Consider the following 14,508-nt stretch of genomic DNA (forward strand, 5'->3'; position numbering starts at 1 on the left):
AGAGGAAGGCCTCCAGCAGTTCGGAAGTAGAAAACTTCATGTTCCCTGAAAAGCAAAGGAAAGAGTTGTCACGTCCCCTTTCCATAAGTGACGACTTTACCCTACTCCATCACTTAGGAGTGAGTACGCGACGTAAAATAGTGTACATTTTTTTTCTACTTACTGTTATCTCATTAGGCCGGGACCGCAAGAGTAAAGTATACTCGAGCATTCCCTTTTCATCCCCAGGTAATCGACCCCTCTATCCTAAGAGTGCGAGGAATAATGATGCAAATCACACGAAACATAAATAACATGCATAGTTGGTGGACGAATCCGCCGCATAAGTCTACAGTCAAACAAACAGCACATAAGGAGGACACAGAGCCCTCAAGCACGTAGTATGGTACGGATAATCAAAATACAGAAGTAGAAACACAAATAATCATCATCATCAGAAACTCGGACCACGGCTTCATCCCCTCGGATTTTCCTCCTCCGGATCCTCCTCACTGACTCCCCCACCGGCTGCTGGCACTGACACTGGCTCTGACATAGGACCCTGCTCTGACTCTCTGTCTCCGGACGCCTCGCCTCTCTGGAATCAGCGACGGTAAACTCTGGCATCTCGGGAGAATCTAGGGGATCTCACCCGCTTGCGGGCCGTGACCCAAAAGTAAGACAAGTTCCTCCGGGGTGGAGGAGATCCCATAGACTCGTGGGTCTGCGAAACTCTCTGATCAGGAGATCCATGTGGGCTCACCACGGTGACTGGTACGGCTGGGACAGGCTATTCGGTCTCCATAGGCTCGCCTGCATGTGGGTATGGCACCTGTGGGCTGTCGGGACTCTGTGGACCAACATGCTGAGCATGGGTCGGTAGAAAGAATAAGAACACCATAGGGAGCGTCACGGGAAAGCCGATATGCCCTGCTCCTGGATCCCTGCACCAAAAAATTGTGCGTCCCTGATAAAAGCAGTATCCTGTGACTGGGTCAACATGCCAGCCAGCACGGGACGAGAAATCAACGTGGATCGCGAGGACTGGAGGGATGCTCATTGTCACACCTATTATTTGCCTTTTATAAAAATAAGTGCAAGGGTGAGTCACACACAACTTTGTACAATAATACACATCAGATAAGAAAAGCATTAAAACTCAAGTCAACATACCATTAATTACACACATGTTAGCAAACACAAGTTATAATGCACTATGGTTAAGTCCACCTTATATCTTCGTCTTTCAAATTGACTTCTCTCACTACTTCGTAGGAAATGGTGAGTTCATCACCAACCTTTTTATTTATTTTCTTTATCATGTGATGAGTATGATTTAAGGGCCCAAAGCTATCGCTTCGTTATCTTCGGAAAGTCGTCTCGGGAACATGGACACTCCTTACAGTCCACTCTTTACCGGACAATGATCGCTCAGTAGCTCACAGACAGAAGTACACAACTATGCGATCCCTGTTACATCACATCAGGCCGGCCTTTCCGGGACCCTGCAGGTAGCTGATGGAGAGGTGGGGCCATCGCGTAAATCCCGGGTCAATTCATCTCTGAACATGACCACATTTGGCGTCTATGTATTCCCACTCTCTTAGTGGTAGTGACAGTACTTTCCTACTCCTTATTGCTCCTTAAGTGTGTTTTCAAGTATCAATCGTCTCCCCCTTATACTTCCATTAAGTTTCTAATAAATTAGAAACGAGCATCTGCTGCCTTACGTTGAGTAAGTAAACCATGATTATTATAGAGGTGAGATCTTTAATAAGATCAGGTAGTTTTAGGAATGCAAGCGGGAACTCTAATACGCCATTTAATGGTTATGTACTTTTAATTGCTTAGAGAAAAGGGCTCACTTGCCTATCCCATTATTATTATTTATTCATTTACTCTATCTATCCTATGGGTAACCCTAAGGCATTATAGGTGGGTCAATTTTTCAAATGCAAGTACCAATAACACATTAAATCAGGGATTATCCTTTCCCTCTTCCCACTACCTCAGATGCTTCAATGTATCAGAGACAATCCTGATACCATACCATTCAGGCTCATTAATCCTAAGTACCACTATATCCCATAGCGTACTGTTATCCCTTTCTAATGTGCATCATTCAAGCACGAATCACAATCATAGCAATTAAGCACAACAATTCATCCAACGTAAAATCTTTAAGCACAACATCCAATCATGCATCCAATAACACACAAGCAAGTAATAATATGCTTTCTATCGTAATAACGATTAACTTATGAGTTGTGTACCAAGACAAGGTCTTGTATAACCCCCCTTACCTTTAACCTTTACCAACTGAGGATCTTGTAGGTCTGAGATTGTTCCCCCTGCATCATTGATTATGCTAGGGTTATGATTGGGCTAATCAAATTATTTATTATTATTACTATTATCATTATCACTATTATTATTATTATTACTATAATTATCTAAATCATTAAACTATTAAACTAGTACCATTCTAACTTAACCTTGGTCTCAACTAACTAGGGTGTGACCTTATACCTTCATGTAGGACTGTTCATGGTTCTCTGAGAACCGAAGCTAACGAAGAACCGAACCGAAAACCGAACCGTTCAAGAACCGAACCGAACTCGAACCTAAATTGAAAAACTGGTTCGGTAACCGAACCAAAATATCAACTACCAATTCAGGTTCGGTTCGGTTCGAACCATAGTATATCGGTTCGGTTCGGTTCGAACCATCTATAAATATGCATATTTTACCGAACTGGTTAACCAAAATTTGAAACCGGTTCGGTTCGGTTCGAACCATACTATATCAGTTCGGTTCGGTTCTCTCGAACCAAAATTTTGGTTCAGGTTCGGTTCGGTTCAAGCAAAGAACCGAACCATGAACAGTCCTACCTTCATGTCCACTAATCTGACCTAATCTTTTTGAGTCATTAGACCATCCACTTAGCTTAATTACTAATCCAAAATACCATAACTTAATTATTTAGTCATGTTATGCAAACTAATTTCATTTTTAATAGCTAAATTCCATAACTCTTTCCACATCATTATTTCTGACCTCAGGTCCTACACTATCATCAATCTCCTGACCTTGTTATTCCTAAGTCATTAGCTTACTAATCTCACTTAAGTTTAAAATGTTACTATTTAATTGTTTCAATTATCTAAGCCACATTATGCAAATTAAATTAATAACTAGGCTATAACTTCTAAGTCCTACCCATTTTTCCAATGGTCTCAGGTTCTGTTAGTCACAAGTTTCCAGTCTCAGCTTATAATCAGATTCAGAATCACTTATTTTAAGCACTTAATTCAACGTCTACTTGCAAACTAAGAAATCTATAAACTGAACCTAAAACTAACATCTAAGTGTCAATTCCTATAGTTTTCTACCTCCTGAGTTCAATGGAACCATCAATTTCAGCTTCTAAGCACTGTAACAGCTCCAATTAGCCATTTCAGAAGCTGGCCGAGAGGTGAGATTGAGGCTTTTCACCTCAGGGCTCAATCATCAATTCTAACTATCCTAAAAGCTTCTACGACCTTCCAGAAGCATGAACCAATCACTTTGGCACGCCATCTCGCCCTCAGAAGCTCAACCCGATAGCTTCTTCAAGCTTCAAAAACCATGTATTGGTTCTCTCGATTCCTAGCGATTCATGGCTCTAAACTAGTCTAAAGCTTCCTAACTATGTCCTAGCATGCTTAAGGGTACAATTTGGATCGAAATCGAGCTAAAACGAGCAAGTTGCAGAACTTACTCGCCGGAGAAGACGATTCTCGCCGGAGAAGACGATCGGAGAGTCCTAGATTGTCACCGCCGTGCTATTCCGGGTACTGGAACTTGACCTACAGGTTTTGGGGAGTTGAATGGTGATCGTGGGTGTCGCTGAAGTGCTCGGAGATGGGAGAAAGGGTGAGTTACAGGTCGGGGACTCACCGGAGCTTCACCGGAGATGGTGAATCCCTTGTTTCTCGACCAAAGCTTGACCAAAATGACTCTATTCTCTTCCTCTCCTCTCCAAAAACTCAATGGGACAAGAATTAGGTCCTAACTCTCTCTGGTTTGAGAGATTCGAAGAGGTGAAGTTCAAGAACTTCCTCTCGGTCTCCCTCTCTTTCTGGGCTTTCTGGGTACTCTCTGAAGGTTCTAGGGCACTCTGTGGGTAGCTAGGGTCGCGTCGAGTCGAGTGGTAAGCTTTAAATAGGCTGTAGGGTGATTAATTTTCTAAATCAAGCTTAAACCTAATCAAAGTTGCACCACCAATGGTTTTTCATGCATGGGGATTATCCTAGGGCTTGAGGTTGCGTGGCTGCAGCTTGGGGACGTCCAGAAGCAATCAAAAGGGTGCATGGGTAACATCATGGCTTAGTTGTGGCTTATGTCACTTGCACACAAATCCTAGGGCACCGATTGGTCGATTTCTTTATCATTTTCCATGTCGGGACAAAAACTGATGCAATATTATACTGGTTCAGGTCTGTTAGTGCTAAATTAGAGTGTATTTCCCCTCTCAAGGTTCAATATCATCTCTTTTAAGTGATTAAGGTATCACTCTTTTAGCTTGATTCGGGTTTCGATCACTCTGAGACAATGAATCTATCATTGCCAAGAGATGTGACCCGATCATCCATTTAGCCCTATCCTACCTCTATCTCGAGTTCATCTTCTTATTGGGGTTATTACAACCATGTCTTTGGTACTTCTATTGCCGGGTCGATTTAAAGTCGATTGACCGACGTCTCGATTTACGTGCAAACAAGTACTATAATAAAATATCACACATACACGCATACACGCATACACGCATACACACACACACATATGTATGTATGTATATATATATATATATATTAGTATAGTTATACTATTAGCTCATATTCACCTATTCCGACTTTCTAGGGTTTTGCGTCGCCTATGAGGTCTTTACCTGGTTGGTGGGATGTTACAGTAAAGAGGGAAAAGGGAATTCCTATCCTTCTGTGTAAATGACGAGGGGTAAGCAGGGTGGACGATGACCCGGAAGTACCGGCGAGCCAGGCAAGATGACCTAGCCATGGGTCTCTAGAGATCGGGGATCCGCGTCGAAGAAAAAAGAAAAGAGGGCAGGGGAAGGAACCACATCAACGCTGCGGCAGAGAATTTCAAAGCACTTCAGATAAGCCCAGTAGCAAGGGTGAAGTTGACAAGGAGAAACGTTAATGTCACATAGCACTTGGGTGAGAAAGGGTGAAAAGGGAAGTTTAACACCAAGATCAAGAAACAAGTGTTCGTATACAAAGAAGAAGTGGGAATACTTGGGGTCATTAAACACACGGTGTTGCCAAGGGCGATCTTGCTCCTGGCAGCCAGTAGTACGAAGGAGGCCCTCTAATAGCGGGGAACTACAAAGCCCACCAGCCCTGTGGGCATGGTCCGAAAGGGATCCGCTGGTATAGAGCTCTGATGGTTGGTCAAGAACTCCCTGATCAGGAGCCTCGAAGATGGGGGAAAGAAGAGTGGCAAAGGTTGCCAAGAGATGGGCTTTGATCTCCTCCACGGAGGAAAGGGCCCCTGCGGAAGGCATCGTAAAAATAGAAGGAGAAAGAGAGGATAAGAAACTAACCAGGAAAGGACTGTGAAAAGAGGAGCAAGAGGGGCCGGAGCTTTAACTTCGCAAGATTGGCAAGGGGAACCGGTGCGTGTGAGAGTCAGGAATGAATATGGGAACAGTTGAGGGGAAAAGGCGAAAAATGGAAGGGGAAAGAATTTAAAGGCCAGGGAGAGTAGCGGTTGGGGAATAGTGCCTTGACGTGACAGGGTAAAATGATTACTGAAGGGAGTGCGGCGTGTGTTTCGGGAAGAAGTAAACAATGCATTAAACGAAGGGTTACAACAGTTAAAGCTTATTGGTTTGAATTCAAATTGTCAGACTCTACTATGGTTCGAAAGGACGTTCCAGAGATAGCGGTTGAGATTCCTTGAATTCGCTTACCCTTGTATCACCTCAGGGCGCAACGCGTGGCGCAGGCTCGACACATGTCAAAAAATTACGGTTCAGGGTATAAGACCCGAAATTTAATAGACCGCTTATTTACTTAATTTCTTTAAATTACAGTAACGCGTATTATTTATTAATTATTTGTGATTGAATATTATTCGCGCCACGACGGCGGGAAATACCTTAAAGAATATTTTCCTTATATTTGTTAAATCGCGTGTTTACATTTATTATTTTTATATTATTTTCTTAACTCGAATCTATGTGATTTACTTAATTAATTTCAATATTTTGATTTTATAAAGTTATTTAAAAGTAAGGATTTAATTATAATTATTTTGGTGTGTATTATTTTATTTTAATTTTAATAATTTCTATTCTTTAATTATCTCTTTCTTTTATGAAACGCCGCCAGCAACCACAACCGCCACCACCGCATGCCAAAACCCCACCACCACGCGTTTCCTCCTCTGGTTCTTAACACACAACCACCATCACCTTCTCTGTGCCAAACCGCCACCACCGTGGCCCTCTGTACCGTCGACCAGAACTGCGAGCACCACCGCGTCTTCATCACCATCAAACGGCCATGAACGCACCACCATAGCCACCACCACAAAACCCTAAAACCGCCACCTTTCAACTCCGATCTCCGGCGAACCATGAGTTTTTGAAGAAACCAACCACACCATTGAACTCCCCTCGAAGTGCGCTGCAAAACCCCTCAAGAAATTTCTGATTCCGACAACCTCCGCCGGAAACCACAGCCAGCCACCGCCAACCACCGTCTTCTCCGGCCAACCTTCGCCGGAGGGCTCACTCAGTTCAGAACTAGAAAGCCCTTTCTCTCCTCTGCTTGATTTGATGGTCAATTTTGGGTAAGGAATTCATCTTCCCTTCCAATTTCTGTTTTGCCCCTTTCAAAACCCTAACTTTCTCTTGTTCATCTCATGAGTTTCATGTCCTAAATTTTGTGCCATTGTTGTTCAGTCTTCATTGCCTCCAGAGGAAAGGGAATGCAGCGACCAGGAAGAAGAAGTTCAGCCCCACAGCTTGACACTTGAGGTAGTGGGAGAAAGACTGGAACACTTTATGCTCCTCTAAGTCATATATCATTGTCAATTTTGTTGTCCATGTACCTTGTAAACTATCCGGATCTTTTGAAACACATTGCACGCATACATGCACCCTAACTAGAATTGTGTGATATTGTCTATTGAATTGTTGATTAGAGCCTTGATAACATGCTAAGTATATACCTTAGGATATGCAACTGAGAACCTATATAAGTATATATCCCTTTTGTCGCATGTTGATTGTATATCTATTGTATACTGTGAGTTGATCATCGCGTCTTGGCTTTGGTTGTATGTTTGTGTTTGGACGGTCGACCTGCTGCCAGACGACGAAAGGTGGTAATTTACTCCACGTGGAAGAACTATAGAAGACTCGAAGAATAGAGTCGGGTGTAAGGCTAGAGCCTTAGGGTAGAAAAGCTTACCGTTATTGGTTTAAGCTTGCAGGATCATTTTATGATTTGTATTTGAGGTTTTGGGTAGGTTCCGGTGCATTGCTTTCCTATGGTTACCCAGTGTGGAAATCATAGGGAGTATATCGGATCTATGGAGTCCTTACATAGTGGGTCCGTTGTTGGATCTTATTTTATTTATCATGTATTTTATGTTGTGCCTTGGTCAAGGCCAGATGTAAATTATTTACGGTTGGGAGTATGCATTACATGTTTTAGAAATGCTTCGAAAAGAAAAAAAATTGCTCGCATTTATAAATCCATTTTTAGAAAATATTGCATATTTACTTTAACATGTTACTACCGTGGCCCCCGAAAATCGGGGTGTTACACAAGGCATGTGCGTAACTATGGCGGGGCGAGCAGATCCAGCTTCATCGCCGCAAGCACGCTTGAGGACTCAAGCCGCCAAGGGAGCGTGGCGAAGCGTTCAAAATTTCAAATTTTTAGGCTTTAAATCACCCAGCCATGTTGGCAATCGCTCTGTATTTTCGTTCCTTATGTTTAGCATTAGTTAGTTTCTTACGTCCATCGCCTTGTCTCTTGTTTAAAGACACACTTAACTCTCATGTTTCGAGCTCGGTGTCTTGTGGACTGGGCGAGACCCTAGGGTCCCTCGCCCAGAAGCGCTTGCCTAAGGCGAGGAGCACAGGGACTGGGGCCTTCGTCCCGGAGGCCCAACCGGCCCATTCGGATGATTTAGAGGCGCTAGGCCCGACTCCCCCCAACTATAAATAGGGGAGAGATACCAATTGTAAGGGACTCTTAGCTCATTTGAGAAATAACAAGCTTAAAATTCATCTACTTTCTCTCTCTAAGCGGTTACACTCTCATTCTCTCTAAGAATCTCACATCACGTTCCTTACACTCTAGATATTATACCTCATATCAATGTTCATGATGGAACAATCATTATTATAAACTTCAAAAACTCTTTTCCATATCCTTCCATACAAAGTTGCACCAAAAAACTGTACTACGAATAAAAGGTTGTATTGAATGACCATTCTTGGTATTGTCCATTGGAGAGATAATGTTCGCCAAGTTCATCATCCTTTGAACAACCATGGAAATAGTTTTGAACACGCACTTCTCCTAACAAAAGGCCAGTGTCAGTCACCACCGTCTTCTTGACTTTGCATATGCACTATCAACATATTTGATGTAATGATCACCGACACGTAAAGTTCTAAGAGGCCGTTTGGATACCATAAATAAGCTCTTATTACAGCTTTTTCACTAGAAAAAAGCTAGAGCTTATTAAAAAGTGGTGTTTGGATAATTTATTTTAACTTATTAAAAAGCTTCTTAAAGATCTTTTTGAAAAGCTGGGTCCTGAAGCTTATTTTTTCTGCTTTTTCGGGAAGCTGTTACCTAAAACTTTATTGACAAAATTACCCTTAGCAAAATATCAGAATGACAAGCCTTGTCCTACATTTCAATTCTCTCCATCTGAAACACTAAACCCTAGCACACAAATGGTTCCCCACTGAATCTCGTCGCCGCCGCCGTCACGATCGACGTTCTTTGGATTCAACTCATCGACATTCTCATTCGAATTGAATCAGTTCATCAAAACCCAATCGTGCAGTTCCTTTTCTCTCTATTTCTCCTACCAAGGTGCGTCTTCGTCTGTTTCGAATTCATCAAATTGCAACTCTATTTTCATTATCTTGAATTCATCAAATTGGGATTTATATGTTATAATCTGATTAGGGTTTGATAATTGATCCTGCTTATGTTATCAATTTTGAGAGATTCACTTTCTGTTGGTGGTTCTGTTCTTTGCCAATTTCGAATTCATCTGGTTGCGTTCTGATTTTTGTGATTTTCATTTTGTGTGAATTTGTTCCCCAAATTTCCAGTTCAACATTGTGATTGAAATTGAAATCACCACACTGAAATTTCCAGTTTATAATTACATGGATCTGTATGTGTCTTATGTAGTTATGTTAGATTTTATTTCTTATTTCTTTGTTCTGTTTCCCTGTAGTAGATTTGTTATGATTAACTTATGGCTAGTGATCATGGTGCTATATATATGCTTTGAGACTTTGTTAATGTCATCTTCTGATCATTTTAAGCTTAGTGGTTAACAAGTGATAAGACTACGTGTGATGACTGTTTAACTTTGAGGAACAATGATATGGTAAACACTAATCAAAGTGTGACAATTTGAAGCATTTTAACACTATAAAGACCAACAAAACAAAATTGAAGCAAAGGATTAAAGCTAAAGAAAATTGAATTGGGTGATTCTTTCAAAGTTGAATGCTTCATTGCATGGTGGAACTGTAATTTGCAGAACTTGACAACACCCCATTTTGATTTTCTACTTTAATTTGCACAGCTTGAAACAAAGAGAATTTTGCTTGACATTTTTAAGGAAAAGCAGAAGAAAAGTGCTGAAGCTTCTACAATACCAAGTTTCTACAAGAAGGTATGTGAAAGCATTGCTTGTTCACACTCATTTTGGTATGTTACACCCACTTATCAATGGTAGGTTTGATTTTTAGCTTCTTTTGCTTCTAAGTTTGATTCTGTTTTCTACTTTCTTTTTTCTTTTTTCTCAATTATCAATGGCATCATCATCTATGTACTGTGTTCTCTGGTAGCATTTCATTTCATGGACAAGTTGAAACGGTTGCTGTTTTGATTGCTAATTTCCTTATGTAAATTTTAATATTCCATTTGTATGCACTGTCAAGAATTCAAGAAAGATAGTTAGTTAACTTGCAATATTAATTGAATTGAATGATGTGCTTACCATTCACTTATATACTGTTTCTTAAAGCTTGTTGAAATGTCTCAAGTTCATGTGAAACGAAAGAGAGCAGATTGGAGTGATAAGAATCTTGGAATTTTTTTGAAAGTGTGCGTTGAAGAGGTACGTGCTGGGAATAGACCTCACACTCACTTTACAAGAACTGGATGGGCAAATATACAAGCCAAGTTCAACAATGCCACAAAGTTAGCATATGATTATAAAAAATTTAAAAATAAGTGGGATCATTTGAAAGTAGATTGGGCATTATGGACAAAGCTTAATGCAATAGAATCAGGTCTTGGTTGGGATGCAACTAAGAGAACAGTAGCTGCTAGTGATGAATGGTGGGAGGCCAAAATCAAGGTATGTGTGATGACTGTTTATTTCAGCTATTGTATTTGCATGATCTGCTCTACAATTTCCTGAGTTTTGCAAGTGTTAATCCTTGTTTTTCTTTTTCACAGGAGAGTCCTGAGGTTGGAAAGTTTAGAGATGAAGGTCTGAAATTTTTTCCTGAGATGGAAATTTTATTCAAGGGTGTAGTTGCTACTGGTCTTGCAGCATATGCTCCATCTGAAGATTCAAGAGACTCTCACGGTCAAAGCATTGGAGTGGAAGAGTCATTTGATGCTGATATTGATGAGGCCGAAACAGAAGAGCATGGGATTGAGGTAGAAATGACAGCGCAACCATCATCTTCAAGGGGAAATGGACAAAGGAAGAGAGGTAGAGAGGGTGAGAAGAAAGTTGGGGCTACGGCTAACCTCTCTAGTCAATTGGAACGTGTTATTAATAGCTTTGAGTCAAGTGATCCTGGATCTAAAAATGATCCTGCTAACATCAATGCATGTGTAGAGAGGCTAAAGAATCTACCAGGGCTCACTCGTGGGAGTGATTTATTTTACACGGGCATTAGTCTTATGGACAAAAGGGAGAATAGGCTTATCTTTCTTTCCTTAGAGGAGCCTACACTGCAGCTTGGATGGATTAAGTCTAAACACAAATAGGCTTATTTGGATATGTGATCTTATATGGTCTTGTTTGGATATTTTAGGACATATGTTAGTGTTATGACTTTATGAATTTTGGATATGCGATCTTATGTGGTCTTGTTTGGATATTTTATGACATATGTTAGTGTTATGACTTTCTGAATTTTGGATATGTGATCTTCTATGAGCTTGTTTGGATATTTTATGACATGATATTTTAGTTTTGCTTTCCACTTTTATTGGTTTGATATAATTTTAACAATGAAATCTCACAGGATGTCTTCATCAGAGTTAGAGGAGAAGAAAAAGGTTGTGTACGCACTTGTATGCGAAGTTGTGAATTACTTCACGAGTAATGTTGTCAAAAGTCCACGTAGAGATTCAGATCAAACAGGTTATCGTTGGGTTTCTGAAATTCTAAATGGTCATCCGATTCGTTGTTACCAAATGTTTAGAATGAAGAAACATGTCTTCTTCCATTTATGTGATGTGTTGCAAAACAAGTATAACTTGAGGCCAACTCGCAATGTGGGAATTTATGAGCAGGTTGCTTTTTTTTTATACATGGTGGGTCAACCAGCTTCTGTTCGCAATTTAGAGGAGAGATTCCAACATTCTGGAGAAACAATATCTAGACAGTTTCATAGCGTCCTAAATGCTGTTTGTGGACTTGCAAGAGACATAATTAAACCTATTGACTCATCATTTAGTGATGTTCCTGATGAGATTAAGAATGATGTCAGATATTACCCTTATTTTAAAGATTGCATTGGTGCAATAGATGGTACTCACATAAGAGTTTGTGTTCCTCCTCAACTCCAGGCAACTTATATTGGTAGGAAAGGTTACACTACCACTAATGTCATGGCTGCTTGTGATTTCAACATGTGTTTCACCTTTGTCTGGGCTGGGTGGGAGGGTTCTGCACATGATGCTAAGATTTTTATGGAGGCTCTGCGTAGACCATCATTGCATTTTCCCCATCCTCCTCATGGTACGTAATATTTAAAACTTATAATTATATAATATTGTTACACTTATGTATTAACATGCGATAATATTTTATTGTTTAGGTAAATATTATCTTGTTGATGCGGGATACCCTACTTTTATGGGTTTTCTAGGGCCATACAAAAAAAATAGGTATCATCTTCCGCAATTCAGAAATGGACCTAGAATAACAGGGAGAGTTGAGGTGTTCAATTATTATCATTCTAGTCTTCGCAATGTGATTGAACGATCATTTGGTTGTTGCAAAGCAAAATGGAAGATACTAGGTAGTATGCCTTCTTATGATTTGAAGACACAAAACAAAATCATTACGGCTTGTATGGCTTTGCATAACTTTATTAGAAGAAATGATAGAAGTGATGAAGAATTTGATGCAAATTATGAAAATGAAGATGGAGGAGGAGAAAATGAAGCTGGCCCAAGTACTGTTACATGGGAGGAACCTGATTTTCAAAGTTCCTTGCAAATGGAGCAAATTAGGGAACACATCAAAAATATGTTTCCAACACGAGTTTAGCTTTTTTCCTAGTTATCTATGATACTTTAGTAGATATGTCTTTTTATTTGTAAGGTGGTATGATTATATTCAAGACTACGAATTATGATTTGTATTAACTATTTGATACTTGATATGGTTTGACGTTATTGTTAGAGCATTGTTAACATTATGATATTATGACATTTTTTTTTTTAGTAGAGATGCTTAGTGTACACACACATTTAATTTTTTGAAAATTTCTAACACAAATAAATAAAACATTTCAATGTTATTTTAAAAAAACATTGTTCAAATATTTTTTGCCAAAAATATTTCATTAAAAGCTACAAATATAATATTTATTTATAAAATAACTTAAATAATTTTACTAATAAATAGTTTAATGATAAATTTTTTAGTATTTAAATATTTGAATCTATTAATATTAAAATCATGACCTTTTTCGTAATTTTATAAAATAAAAGTGCTTATACAAATGTATCCAAACGCCACTTTCTACTTGAATAAGCACTTATGTATGTGTGCATCCAAACGCTAAATAACTTATTTAAGAGGAGCTTTTTCATTTAGAGCTTCTACAAAAAGCTCTTTTTCTATAAGAGCTTATAAAGAAGCTCATCCAAACTGCCTCTTTAACCAACAACTTCAACATGCTTGTGAGAGCTGATCTCCAGTTTCCTTAGCCACATCGATTGTAAATTGCAATTTATAAAAAACCTCCACCGAAAAATATACAATGAATGCATCTTTGACTTCTGCGACAAATCATGCACGTCTCCGGAAACATTAAAATTTTTAAGAGTGATCCAAAATTCTACCTGTTGGGAAGTTAGAGCTTCCCACCTTGCTGAACATGAATTTTTTTGTTTTCTCTAATATTTTATTACTAACTTGTTACTTCAAAATACATATGCTCAGCCATATATTTTAAAACATATAAATATATTTATATTAAATACACACATATATTTATTTTGTATATTTTATATTTAAATATTGATATAATTATATAACATTTTAATATTTAAAATTATTAAATTAAACGTGAGTATGTATTTTAATATATACAATATAAAATTATCAATATCAATATCAATCAATATCAATCAATATATATTAGAAAAGAAGAACTTTCATATTGACGTGTCAGCACCAGATTAATTCTTAGTGACGTGTCAGCACCAGATTAATTCTCATAAAAATTATTCCACGTGTCAATTTGTTAGAGGATATAATTTTCAATTGATATATGTTTTAATTTTATATAGTCTAACCTAATTAATTGATATTATTTTAGAAGATATAATTTTTAATTGATATATGTTTTAATTTTATATATTCTAAAATAATTGATTGATATTATTTTAAAAGATAAGATTTGGTCTTTTAATTTATTTTAAATTTATTTTTAGAATATATTGATTAATTTTTATTGAATTTTCGAATTTTTTATTAATTTGGGATTTTATGAGTTTTTATTGTGATCTGCTAGATTTTGTTAGTTTTTATCTATATTTAATACCATTTTTAATATTAGATTTGATTGAGATTTAGGTTGTTTATTTCTTAATTTTATTTTAATTTATCTTATTATTTATTTTAAATCCAGAAAATACATTATTTTATTTTAGATTTACTTTTAGAGTATATTAATTAAATTTTCTTAAATTTTCGGATTTTTAATTAATTCGGGATTTTATGAGTTTTTATTGCAATTTGCTAGACTTGGTAGTTTTTATCTATCTTTATTTA

The 14,508-nt window shown here is 38.3% G+C and overlaps 2 protein-coding genes across 2 annotated transcripts; both read left to right on the forward strand.

The window, feature by feature from the left end:
* The first annotated feature begins 7,837 nt into the window (after positions 1 to 7,837).
* LOC130736555 (L10-interacting MYB domain-containing protein-like) lies at positions 7,838 to 11,300 on the forward strand. The gene is made up of 5 exons (XM_057588375.1): positions 7,838 to 7,972; positions 9,353 to 9,430; positions 9,838 to 9,927; positions 10,282 to 10,617; positions 10,719 to 11,300. The coding sequence occupies exons 1-5, from the start codon at positions 7,838 to 7,840 to the stop codon at positions 11,259 to 11,261; spliced, it is 1,182 nt and encodes a 393-aa protein (XP_057444358.1). The 3' UTR covers positions 11,262 to 11,300.
* A 265-nt stretch (positions 11,301 to 11,565) lies between these two features.
* LOC130731855 (uncharacterized) lies at positions 11,566 to 12,915 on the forward strand. The gene is made up of 2 exons (XM_057584049.1): positions 11,566 to 12,240; positions 12,320 to 12,915. The coding sequence occupies exons 1-2, from the start codon at positions 11,694 to 11,696 to the stop codon at positions 12,772 to 12,774; spliced, it is 1,002 nt and encodes a 333-aa protein (XP_057440032.1). The 5' UTR covers positions 11,566 to 11,693; the 3' UTR covers positions 12,775 to 12,915.
* Positions 12,916 to 14,508: the final 1,593 nt, after the last annotated feature.

The sequence above is a fragment of the Lotus japonicus genome, chromosome 1 (assembly GCF_012489685.1).
Source record: "Lotus japonicus ecotype B-129 chromosome 1, LjGifu_v1.2".
NCBI classification, from domain to species: domain Eukaryota; kingdom Viridiplantae; phylum Streptophyta; class Magnoliopsida; order Fabales; family Fabaceae; genus Lotus; species Lotus japonicus.

Coding starts and splice junctions, on each gene's coding strand:
- LOC130731855 (XM_057584049.1), top strand. CDS start 11,694: ATGTTTAGAATGAAGAAACATGTCTTCTTCCATTTATGTGATGTGTTG. Junction 12,241..12,319: donor TTTTCCCCATCCTCCTCATG/GTACGTAATATT, acceptor TTTATTGTTTAG/GTAAATATTATCTTGTTGAT.
- LOC130736555 (XM_057588375.1), top strand. CDS start 7,838: ATGGCGGGGCGAGCAGATCCAGCTTCATCGCCGCAAGCACGCTTGAGG. Junction 9,928..10,281: donor TACCAAGTTTCTACAAGAAG/GTATGTGAAAGC, acceptor TGTTTCTTAAAG/CTTGTTGAAATGTCTCAAGT. Junction 10,618..10,718: donor GGTGGGAGGCCAAAATCAAG/GTATGTGTGATG, acceptor TCTTTTTCACAG/GAGAGTCCTGAGGTTGGAAA.